This window comes from Gymnogyps californianus, chromosome 2 (assembly GCF_018139145.2).
Source record: "Gymnogyps californianus isolate 813 chromosome 2, ASM1813914v2, whole genome shotgun sequence".
NCBI classification, from domain to species: domain Eukaryota; kingdom Metazoa; phylum Chordata; class Aves; order Accipitriformes; family Cathartidae; genus Gymnogyps; species Gymnogyps californianus.
In genome coordinates, this window is record NC_059472.1 from 151,629,514 (window position 1) to 151,642,156 (window position 12,643).

Below are 12,643 nucleotides of genomic sequence, written 5' to 3' on the forward strand. Positions count from 1 at the left end.
TTTTGGAGGTGGTGATCTCTATGTTTCTAGTCACTGTGGCACGCAGGCCGAGGTACCTGGGCTCTGAGCACAGCTGCATTTGGAATGAACACAAGTGTGCTTTGAATATATAAAATTCTGTATAAATGCAAAGTCCTCTGAAAAGTAAGGCCTGAAATGCCTTACACTGATGTGGCAATGCCAGGATTGCCGAAAGAATCCTCTGGTTTTTAAGTAGCCAGTTTCTTCTCTGTAAAATGGACATACCATCACCCTACTACAGTTCAGTTAATTACATGTTTTGAAGCATTCCTGCTGAATGCCATGTAGGGAAATTATATATAATATATAATCATATAATTATATAATGTATAGTTATAATATATTATGTATAAATATATATAATATATAATATCTTATATAATCTATGACATATAATATATAATGAGGAATCCCATTTTGGCTAACATCCTATAAGTGAGGCTGTGGGAACAGTGCTGGCTGATGGGGATAAAAAGAATGAGCAATCACTTTGCAGTCTGAAAAAATCCTACAAATACTCAATTCACTCCATAAAACTGAGCATTCCCTGTGTATTTGCCATCACTGCACTAGATGAGGCAAGGATCCTGTAGAGGGAAAAGAGCATGTAATGATTTAGGTAGGGTTGCGTATAGATATATGGACGTTTCCATTGTTTTAAGTGCTCGACTTTCTGCTGCATTTGGGGTGTGGGTTGCCTGGCCATCCCAAATGTGCCGGGCCCTTTTAGATGCAGGTTTGGCAGTTTGTTTCCCCCAAAGCTCTTTGTAAGAGGAAAACAGGAATGTTAGAGCCAGATTTCTTGCTGATTTTATTGTGTTGCCTTGTTGACAACTGATCTTTGGTGGAAGGAACCAAAATCCCAAAGACCATTTGTTCCTCACTTTTTATGGAGAAGGAGGATTTTTTAAGTTTTGCAGAGTTAGCATATGAGTGAGTGTAGTGAGAATGTATGAAAATGTTTCAAGGTAAATAAAGCCATAATGAATAGATAATATTTAAATTAAAAAAATACATGATGAGGAAAAGAAGAGATTTTTTTTCTCCATAAGCGTAATTCTTCAGGACAAACTTTCTGATTATATTTTTGTTTTCCATAAAAACCGCTCTAAATCCAATATAAGCAATTCCACTTAATTTCCCAAACTAAACAGGACATTTCTTAAAAAATCAAGTATTCATTATCTACATTACTGAAATCTGAACTTATGCCTATAAATTTTCATCCCTGCTCTTATTGATCTCCTTTGCGTGTGGCAAAGGTAAATATGTTGGTGTTTTATATTAATAATCCTCTACATCTTAGCATCACAGTAAGGCCCAGTTAAGACAACAGGCTAGAATAATTTTTCCACTTCCTCCTGTTTTATGTCTTATATATAAACTATTAAAAAGTTCTTACACTTTTTTAAAGTTGCATTTACCATTTCTCAGGCAAATAAATTCATAAATCTCTTCTGCTTTGGTGAGGGAATACCGGTATGTCTTCTCTTTCACACAACATTACAGCATCCCTTACAGTACCTATTTTACTTTGCAAAATCAGTTACAGGACATAAAGTGAATATCAATTTATCGATTGAAATGGACCAGATACTAGTATTTAGGCAATTTGCATAAATTTGTTGTCTTAGAAGAGGTCAATATGATGAACAGTGGGGCGTTACTACATTTTTCAAATAACGCTGTGTATAAAATATGGGAACATGAAATGATTGCTTCAAATTCAAAAGACTCTTTTGTCATGCTTATGCATGTTCTAGATGAGACATTTTTCTCCTGAATTGGAAGGAAATGAGATAGTAGCCTGTCAGTTCATAATGTTACTCACTTTCCCTGCTTAAATGCATTTTTAAATGACTAGAATATCTACTTTAAAAAAAAAAAAGCTAACTTCAGAAGAGCAGGAGTCTAGTTTGCTATTTATCTACCTTAATAGGCAGGATTTTACATGAAAGAATCAGTCTGGCTTCTCGTGTGCTAACAGTGACAGGATGCAGGTATCATAAAGTAGAGTGGTTATGTGCCTCCCAGGTATAATTCTGATAACCACTGAAGGCGTACTGCAGCCAAGACAAGTCTTGCTAGTTTATTCTTCGACAAATTTATTCTCTTTCTTAAACTGTATTTTGAAGCATTTCAGTAAGAAGTTCAAACTTGGCAGTGAAGTAAAACACATATAGATATAAATGTTTAATAGTTTAACTTCAGTGTGAGTAACAAGACATTTCAACAGATTGTGAAAGTAATTTTTTTCTTAATACATAATCCTTACAGTTTAAATTGAAATGGCTGTAACTGATCTTTTGTGCTTGCAAATGAAGGCTATTTTAATAATAATCTGCTCCCGTATGACAGAAACATATAGATTGTTGTGTAATCCTTTGTCCACAAGACTCTCACAATGTGTTCTCCAGGCTGAAAAAGTAGAGTTATTACCTTTTCATGGTAGCTGGGGAAAATGTTATGTGAGATTTCCTTTCTAAGTCACCTCTGAGATTTTTCCTTTCACATTCATCCTGCTGAATCTTTAGTGTGAACTTTGGGTGTAACTACAAGAGCATTTTAGCTTGGATCAGGAGCACTTTAGCCCTTCTGAATCAAATCTCCTTATTGTTCCCATTTGTTGTTCCTTGATTCACATACCCGGAGCATGGGGGTGGCATTGGTTACAGGAAAAGCCAGTGAGAAGATGGACTGGGAGAGCACAGCTAGCGTGCGTAACTGCAGACAAGGGCTTGCTCCGTGGGACCGGACAAGAGCGACTGAGCTACCCTCTCTGGAGCGTGCTCGGCCTGGGGTCGCTTGGTCTTCAGTGCCAGTTGTTTCCCTACAGTTTTGTTCCTTCTGTACCCCACTGATTGCTGTATACATACAGCCTATCCTCATTATACACATCTGTCTCTCACAAAATGGTTTTTATTAGTATTAAGTGTTTCACAGACTGTTGACCAGGCTGTAATATTCTTAAAGGAAACATACAGTAATGCTGGTACCCAAGTTTGAGTGACCCAGTTGGAAGCCTCATGCTTCAGTGTGGCCCAGAAGACAATTCTGGAGTTGTCTACTGCCTTTTCTTGTGCAGCCTTATGCTGGGTGTGCAGAAGTGAGAAGTATCGTGGTTCCTAGCAGTGGTGGATGCCCAGCAGTTGTCAGATGTCTCCTTGTGTGCCGCCGTTACATCCAGGTTGCTCACAAGCCACTGCCATCCCCATGTGGAAAGAAGAAATAATAATGTGACTCCATAGAGATGCCCCAGAAATAGCATCTGGCCACAGTACTGAAAGCTTTGGACCTCCATGCTGTAAATTAAGAGTATATTGATCAGTATTTTGCTTTTTGTCTGTCCGCAGTCACCAATTATAGTAACGTGGTAGAAGCAAACTCAGATTCAGACGATGAAGATAAATTGCATATAGTGGAAGAAGAAAGTGTAACTGATGCAGCAGACTGTGATGCTAGTGTGCCAGAAGATGACTTGCCAACAGACCATACAGTATTACCAGAAAACAGCGAAAGAGAAGGGAGTACAAACAGTTGCTGGGAAGATGAAGGTATGTTCATTTTCACTGATGATGCTATGTAGAGAAAGGTTTCTAAAACGAAGATTCGATAGAACTTTTTTGGGTGACTTTGTTGCTGAAATAATGTGTAATATTCACAATCATAAAAGAGTTTTTCTAACAGTTATTGTAATATATTTTATGTTCTTTATTTAATATTTGAGGCAGATTCAGAGGTGCATTCATTCCATTGGCATTGTTAAACAGGAGCTTCAAATCTGTAGATGCAGCATTCTCAAGAGTGATCGGAGACTAGTTACTTGCTTTTAGTTTTCCCAAGTCTTTTTGCATGGCACGTTTCTGCCATAGCTCTCGGTAAGGTTCAGGGTTTGCTCAGCTTGGGGAGTAAGCAGGAAGCCAAAACCATGACACAAAATAATATTCAGATGTAAATTTTTCCCTGTGAGCTGCTTCTGCCTTTTCCCTTGTAAAATATAGCCAGAAAAAATAAGTTTTAGATTATTAGTTTTAGAATTGGCTATCTTACTTATAATGCATCTGTATTTTGAAAACACTGGAAAGAGGTAAATGTTGTACATATTATGCAGCAGCTTTAGAAGCTGAGAATTTGAAGCAATCAGGAAATGGGCCTTTTGGAATCAGATACTGAGTTTCATAATATCATACAGCATGCTTACATTTGAGCCAAATTGGGATAAATGCATAAATTAGTGGAATTTATTGCAGAATTTGGCCTTAATCCCCTGAAAGATACAGAATATTTTCCAGCATATCCCTGTTTGTGTCTGAACTCCAGCCGCAATTCTTTAGCATCCACCTTGTTGAAATTGGTGGTTTAAGACAAATTGCATGACCTCACATCTAAATAAACGGAAAGCAGTCATATGGTCCCTAACTGCAATCCAGCTGAGAGAGAGCAGCTGAGAGTTCAAAGAATAGCATCAACTCAGCCTGTTTTTACATAGCTGCTATTGCCAAGGTATGCTGTGCAGGGAAATGAGTATTTTGGAGCTAAATTATTAGGTAGGTAGTTTTCTCAGTTCTCCTGTAATATCTTTGCTCTACTGCAGGCTATATCTATCGGGAATTGCGGTTATATAAAAATGGGCTGTGAGTAGACTGTTGCTTGACCCTTCAAGCATAGGTGTAGGAAACCTGAAATAGGGAGTGAAGAAGAGCGCTGGCTCACAAAGGTGCTGGGTCAAGACCCTTTAGACTGAAAGTTTCCTGGAGGTGTACCTACAGGTAGTCATGACACAGCGTCTTGTCTCAGACAACCTTCTGGGGTTTTTCAGAGCTCTAGACATGTGATGGCATCTTTTATGACTCCTTATTTCAAATGTACCATTTTTAACCTTTTAAAATTTGTTTGCTGAAATGAAGCATTTGAACCGCATTCTACTGTGATTGTAGAATCACAATGTTGGCAGTTTTCTCTGTGTTGGTCATGGCTGACAAAGACAGGCTTTCATCAGTGTTTAGACAGACAAAAGATTAAACAATTGCCATACAGGCTTGCTCAAACTACCATACATTTCTTCTGTAAAAATTATGTATTCTGAAGCCTCTTTTGTAGCAGTCTGGAGGGTTTTTTATTTGATAGTAAGGTTTTTTTAAAGAAATTGTTTGAATTTCTGGCAATGACTACATGAGAAAAATGAAGGCTACATTAGGTTTTATGGAGCTTTGATTTGCTATGGTAAAGCACTATTTACTTTTTTATAGCTTTCCTAGGAGGAAAGGTGTGAGCTGAAAATCTTATCATCAGTCTTGGTTGCACATTAGAAATCTGAAGAGAGAGGTATTGAATACATGATCTCTCTCATACAGGGAAAGGTACTGGGGTAGGTGTCCATGCAACACTAATACCATCTTCAGGACTGGTGATTATTTTTAGAAAACATACACTACAGCAGTTTTAGTAAGTTGTGTTTCATCGGTAAAGTAGTACTGAAAGTTCCTGGGTTTAGCTGAACTTGACAGAATGAGTTTTTTACATATTTATTCTGTTCACGAATGCCCAAGAATAGAAGCAACACACGTAACATTTCTTTATCAGATTAGTTTCCTTCCGTTTCCAGTCATTCTAACTGAATTTCTAAAAGACCTTCAGAACAGGTGTTTTAAATATAAGGTGTGTATCTCAAGAGGTTTAACTGAAACAGTCATACGGGTTTGAAAAAGTGAACCACGTGTATCCTGCACCAGTTGTTGGCAGTGTGCCAGCATTCATGTGTGCAATGATTCTGTAATATGATTTTTTTTTGCCTTAGTTTAAAGTAAAACCTACGCTGCAATTTTAAAAAAAAAACAAAGGTTAAACTTATTGACTTATTATATTAATACACTTAAAAAGCATTATTATATATTATAAGTATGTAGCAAATCTGGAGATCTTAGACTTGCAACTAAGATAGCTTTGAAAAATTGAAAATTTAAAAAAATTTACCAGACCTTGAAATAACCTTTAAAAATTAATGAAGTTATGTTTTATGTTTAAGCTCTTCCTGGAACTCAAAAATTCCTTTAACTCATAAAATTTTAGGTTGAGCCTATATGCTGTAAGAAGGATTGCGTTCTTTCAGTGTGGTGGGTTGCTGAGAAAGGTTGCTGCGCTATTTTGTATTAATTTCATTTGGGAGGAAGGCTAAAAAAGTGTGGCAACTTTTTGATCAAGTTTTTACTCACAGAAGCAAACAACCAAGCAATACTGTAAGCTGTAAACAGTGCTTCCTACACGCATATCAGAAAATTAGCTCTAAAGAATTTAAATTAGAAACTCTTTTGATGGGCTTTGGAATTTATTCCCTTCTCTGAAGATAAGACTGCGGTGGAAATTCAGTGAAGTTTGTCTTTCTGCCTAGAACCAAAATTTCCATTTTGCTGGTGGTTTAAATTTGATCAGTTATCTTACCCATGCAGAGATCTTTACAGTCAGCCTATGACAGAGTGATTGTGTCATGCATGTTTGCTGCTAGTATACAGCGTTGCCTGTGATCTGAAAATCATTCGCATTTAACCCTAGGAAGTCCCACCATATCTCTAAGCAGCTGCTCATAAGCAATGATGAGATACAGAAGTCCAAGAACATGTTTTACAATTATCTGGTATGTCCAGGTGTAATGCCAAGATGGATATTCATGCCTTAGATGCTATTCGTGGAGACCTGTATTTAAGCGGTCATTCAGCAGATAGCTCAGATTTCTTCTGGAATTCAGAGCTGTGACTTCTACTTGATGGAACAGTGTCTTAAGATCTGTTCCCCCATCATCATGTCCCTTTCCGTTGCTTCCCAGCAGCTGTATTTGCAGCGTGGTAATTGGGCTTCTGAGGGCACAATTGCGAAGCTGCCTTCCTATGTGGACCATACATAGCTATAAAGATGGAGCTTTACTTAACATTTTTCAAATTATTAATTATTCCTACAGCATTAAGGAAGATCACCCCCTGTGGAAAAGGGCTCTTCCCTGTCTTATACCCCACTTTTAGATATTGGGAAGAGACAGTACCAAACAGAGGTTATGATTATTAGAATTGAGAGGGGTTTTAACATCACTGAGATTAATCATGATGCCATAAATTCCTTGACATTCCCTTGGGAAGCATAGCTTTTATTTGTACTGAAGCCAATGGAATTTGCTAGAGACGCTATAATTTAAATTTCAATGAGTAATAACTTACTGATATTCCCCCTCTTCCATAGAGCCTATTTCATAATGGAGAAAAATCACAAACCCTTTTTAAAGAAAAATAGTGGGTTTGCATCATGATTGTTTTTAAGAAATTAAATTTTCGATTTAAATTTGCATAGCATGCAATCATCCATCTTACAAATTCTGAACCAAGTCTGTGGAATCATGAGCCAAAAATATCATTAGTTCACAGCCAGTATTGACCAATAAAATACAGACTGTTTGGGGGTTTTTTTTAGATGACAATTAAAATTAAAGTAAAATTTAAGAGTTACAGTTTCCTTTTAAGCATATTTCTTGTTTGTGACTATCTGCAGATATTTTAGGTCTGTGGGATTTTATCGAAGTAGACAGAATTAACAATCTTTTCCTTTGAGGAAGCTGGTATTATCTGAGAACTTACGGTTCTCCCAGAATTTATCATCTTCCATATAAAGGAGAAATTGGCTTCTCCTGTAATTAAAAACCTGGAATGTTCTGGGGTTTTGACTAGCCAAACCAAAGGATTTTTCCTTGCACTGGAGTGAAGTAGGGTAAATAGAAGTATAACAGTTGCCATTTCAGATCATAGCAGTTGTGTAGTCTAACCTCCTGTATCATGTAAGAGTCTTTTTCTGCAGTGTAGCTCTGAATCATCTAAGGTTTCCATAATAAAACTATGAAATAATGCTTTAATTTCACATATATTAGCATCTCATACTACTGATAAAGGAGCGAAACAACCAACATAGCTTTCCTGTGGAGTCCTGCCATAAGCCAGGTTCTGACAGAAAAGGCAGTAGTGGCCTTTCCGATAGGAACTTCCTAATTCCTGTTGGGTAGTCCAGGCTGCCCAACAAACGTACATTAGGAACAAGTTGGGCCGTTGATTGATTTGAACCAACAACCTGTAGCGACTTAAAACTTCCATGCTGCATCCTTGAACGCTGCAGCTCAGCAGGAGCTGGTGGAGCTTTGGAGGCAGATAGGCTCCACGGCGTTAGTTCTACAGACGTCTGGTACCTGCAAACTCGCACTGAATATTGAAATTGATACACGGAACATTTTTGTAGTGCACAATTGATCTGAAGTGGGGAGCATGTGTTTAAAATCCTTGTTTGTTTAAGCAATCGCAGCCTATAAGTGGTTTCTATACGATTTACAAGAAGGAGAATGCATTAGGTAGGTAGCTGTTTGCAGACATTACCAGCAAATTATCAATCATTTCCAAAAACTGCTAATTGGAGAAAATAATGTAAACGTATTTGTTTTATGATACTCTGGTTTCCGGAAGTAATATTCCTGTGTATCAGATAGCTGCATTTGTCGATAGGGTTATTTAAGTAGCTGACTCTGTATTTGCTGGAGAAACACACTGTCCCTCTCTTCACCTCTTTTCAAATAATGGCGTTTAGTATTGCTTCCTTTTAAGATTTTGTTTCTTTAACCATGGAATATCTTTGTGGTTCAACTGATTACACACTGCTGAAATAATGTTTAATCCATGTTTTTGAAAGAACATTGTGTTTAAATGCAGTTGTTCTAAACAATACAGAAATGGAAAAAACTGCTGAAGAAATAAATATATGAAGTTGTTGTTGTGTGTGTGGCTTTTTCTTGTTGTTTTGCGTTTTTTTAAAATATTCATTTTTCTTTTTGTGAAATGTACTATTTCAGCTGGAAAAGAAACAAAGGAAATCCTGGGGCCTGAAGCTCAGACAGATGAAGTTGGATGTACAGGTATTTCTTTGTTAATCTGAGTCCCTTATTCATAAAGTGCTATTGAATTTTGGCTGTCCTTCTGAAATCTTTTAAATTCTCCCGCCTCTCTTTATAAACTGCTTTGCTCTTCCACGCTAGAGGTCTTAAACTGTAAACAGTGTTTTAGCTGAGGAAGACCAGTCTGGGCTCCTTTGGGATGTCCTGGGTCTGGAGGTGTAGCTGACTGGTGACACAGAGCAGTCCTCTCGCCTGAGGGCTGACCGCAGCACTGCTGCAGCACCGCGTCTCCTAAGAGCAAAACAAGAAATAGCGCTGATCTTATGCGTAGTTGTATAGAATACAAGTACAGGTCGGTAGATAGTGTTTTAAACTAATAAGGAATATACCAAAGTAAACTTAAGCTAATATTGTATCTTATTATCCACTCCTCTGTTTGTACTGATTATACAGAAGGCAAAATAAAATGTGTACTTCAGTTTCAGAACCAAACAAAAACAGATGCTTTGTTATTTTGTTATTTCTCTGGTAGGCAAAAAATTTAACATATAGCCCACCCAGCTTTTTAACAGATTTTTATACCTTTTTTTTTTTTTTTAAATGCCCTTAACACTAAATAATTAGATATTATCAGGGTAAGCCTCATTTAAAACAAAAACAAAAAACAAACCTAAACATTGATATGTTTAAAACTGTAGATTCATACATTCTTTTTAGTTACTATAAAGTCAGATCTCTCCAAACAAGTATGGAGAACTACATTATGTATTGCGTTACAGTCTATATGTGAGAGACTGCCTCATGTCATAAAAAGATTGTGTCAAATTGTAAATTGAGTATGTGACTTCACACTGAGAGATGAATCGTAAAACTTCTCCTTCCTATTAAAAATATATCTCACATTATTAATAGTGGAGGAGATCTGTCATTATTTAGTGTGCTGCAGACCGAGCTCTCACAGAATGTTCTGCCATGGTAAAAGTCAACTCTATGAACAATGTATTTAGGCAAATACTTGGTAGCAAATATTTATCGTACAAACGTTAAGTATTTATTATTTGTTAACTTTGAAATACAGTTGTTCATTGATTGTTTTCATAAGTTTTAAACTGGAAATGTTGAAGGATGTTAACTAGATCTGAAACCTTTTTGATAGCCATTTCCAACACCAGAGAACAAGCCACTCAAAGTTCAAGTGCTGCATTTCATCCGGCCAACTTGTTATTCAGAGTTTAAATATCTTCTGGGCTTGCACTAATGAACAGGTCTTAAACAACATTAAAAATTATGTCTTGAAGGGAAGAAATTTACTTTTGCAAACATAGGAGCTAAGATGGTAAGCTGGCCTTCAAACTACAAGGGCTAAATCATAATTAATGTTGCATTTAAGATTTTTAGGGAACTTGAAAGGAACAGCTAAATCTAAAATGATAAAAATGCACTGAGTTGAAGAGGCAAACTGTGTTTTTAGTCAAATTTTTAAATGTCCTTATGCCACTGGTTCTCTGTTTTAAAACTTGGCATATTCCTGCATCTTAAAGGGCTTGACCTCTACTAGTATTTGTAAAGAGTTTTGAAATCCTTGGATAGAGAGAGATTTGGCAATGTGAATTACTGAATCTCATTTATGTTCTTTTTAAACTCTTCATTTCATATATTGTATTGTGTTTTGCACTCTTAGTAAAAGAAGATGAATGTGATTCTGATGCAGAAAATGAACAAAACCATGACCCTAATGTTGAAGAATTCCTTCAACAAGAAGATACAGCTGTTATCTATCCTGAAGCACCTGAGGAGGACCAGAGACAAGGCACGCCAGAAGCTAGTGGTCAGGATGAAAATGGTAACTATGCCACCAGTTCAGTTCTTATGAAATAAATTGTACTAACTACTTGACCCAAAAGTTCTGTTGTATTTTAGAAGACAACAATGCATACATATGTAACTTGGGGAGGGGGGGGGAATCTTAGTTAAATAATTATAAGAGGATGGGATCATCATACAAAAAACATTACTACTTGATTTTGTGAAACAAGACATGCACTGGGGTTCAGTTGTATGGGTACCTAAATGATAACCTCAAGTAACTGGAAATAAAAATTCAAGCTTTCATAAATCCATTCAGTAGCATTATATGAAAGAACAGAACAAACATTTATTAAATATAATGGGAGTGAAGCAAGATAGTGTGGTTTTATGTAAGAATAACTTAGGGGGAGTTATCACATGTTTCTTTTCTTCTTATATTTCTAAACAAAATGCCCAAAAGGATCTATTAGGTAGGAGTTCTTTTATTAGGTAGCCAGTCTATGACGGGTTTTGTTTTTCTATTCCTGAAAAGACAGCAGTGGAGAAAAAAGAAACATTGTTTATACGAAAATGTTTATGTGAAAAAATAATGAGCAGTTGTTATTTTTAAGTAGATGTCTGTTTTCTCTAAGGAAGTTTCATGCTTAAGATGTTCTTCTGAGTGAGATGAGAAGTCATACTTTGTTCATTTCTTCATCATGAAACATTGAAGGCATCTTCATCATGAAATATTTGAAGACAAAACCTGTTCAGATTGGTTTTGCATTCTGCGCTGCTTTCTGAAGTGTTCAGCTTTCATAACCTGTGACAACTGCAGTTTCAACCAGATTGTGTTCCTTTATTGGAGTATTTAAGATTTTTCAAAAGAAAGTAACATCCTACATAACGGGTTAGGAGTTGTTGTGTTCCAGTCGTTTAAAAAAATGTACATAATTGAACAAAAAATCATTGTAGCTGTATTACTGTACTGATGTCGAAGGGAGAGCAGTGAAAGGGGTAATGCTAACAATTTTATTTTGCTCTTCCAGAGATTTTATATTAGAGATTTTAGCAAAAAATTAAGTAAATTAAAATATTTGAGCAATTTAAACTGTGTACATGCTTATTTATATACAGAAATAGGACCTGAATTACTAGTATTTTGTGGTTTACTTTACAAGTTTTGCAAAATTCAAATAAGATATGTGCTCAACAGTAGCATCTTAAAAACTACAATTTAATTAATTTAAGTTTTTAATCTGTGGTTGCAGTGGCACAGATTGTCAAGTTAGTTTTACAGCCTTCCAATATGATTTCCATGTAATCATTAAAAATACACATTCGTATTAATAATTTAAATAGGACCTGGCCCAGTAAGTTCACAGGGAAGTATTCTGAAAATCACGATGCTGAACAATAATGTTCAGTGTTTTACTCATTTGGAACAGAAAATGCCAAAAACATAGTGATATTTGCTAAAGATACATGCTTCCAAACCAGGGGACTGGACAAGAGAAGTGACAGAGAATTAGAGTCTTTAGTGGCTTTGAGAAACCGTTGCCATTCCACTATTTGCTCCAATGGAAACAAAATTTAAGTTAACATGCTTCTGTGACATTTCCAGTGAGTTGTATTTGTGCTGAAATGGAGTATTCTTTATGTCAGGTGAATTGAATTGTAGATAGAAAAAAGAGAATTGAAGGGAAGCATACTGTGTCTACACATGTGGGGACAGGTTCATTTTTGGACAACCCAGCTAATCCAGGAAAAGCAGAAAGGGGTAGAACAACACAAGAACCAGTGCAATACAAGTGTTACCTTGCCTGTTACCATAACAAGTGTAAAAGAACCTATACGACAGAGACGGCGTTGGTTTTTAGTGATAATGAAAACTGGTCTGACTTTTCTTTTCCTTTTCAC

General features: G+C 36.4%; 1 protein-coding gene across 5 annotated transcripts in view; it reads left to right on the forward strand.

The window, feature by feature from the left end:
• The window catches only part of ZEB1 (zinc finger E-box binding homeobox 1), a 125,006-nt gene that overhangs the window by 97,249 nt on the left and 15,114 nt on the right, over positions 1-12,643 (forward strand). For 2 of the 5 annotated variants that reach the window (XM_050915918.1, XM_050915919.1), the window contains exons 2-4: positions 3,375-3,575; positions 8,894-8,956; positions 10,617-10,778. In XM_050915918.1, coding sequence (XP_050771875.1) covers positions 3,375-3,575; positions 8,894-8,956; positions 10,617-10,778 — 426 coding nt within the window. The remainder of the gene's footprint in view (positions 1-3,374; positions 3,576-8,893; positions 8,957-10,616; positions 10,779-12,643) is intronic. The other 3 variants (XM_050915916.1, XM_050915915.1, XM_050915917.1) reach the window with 3 other exon arrangements.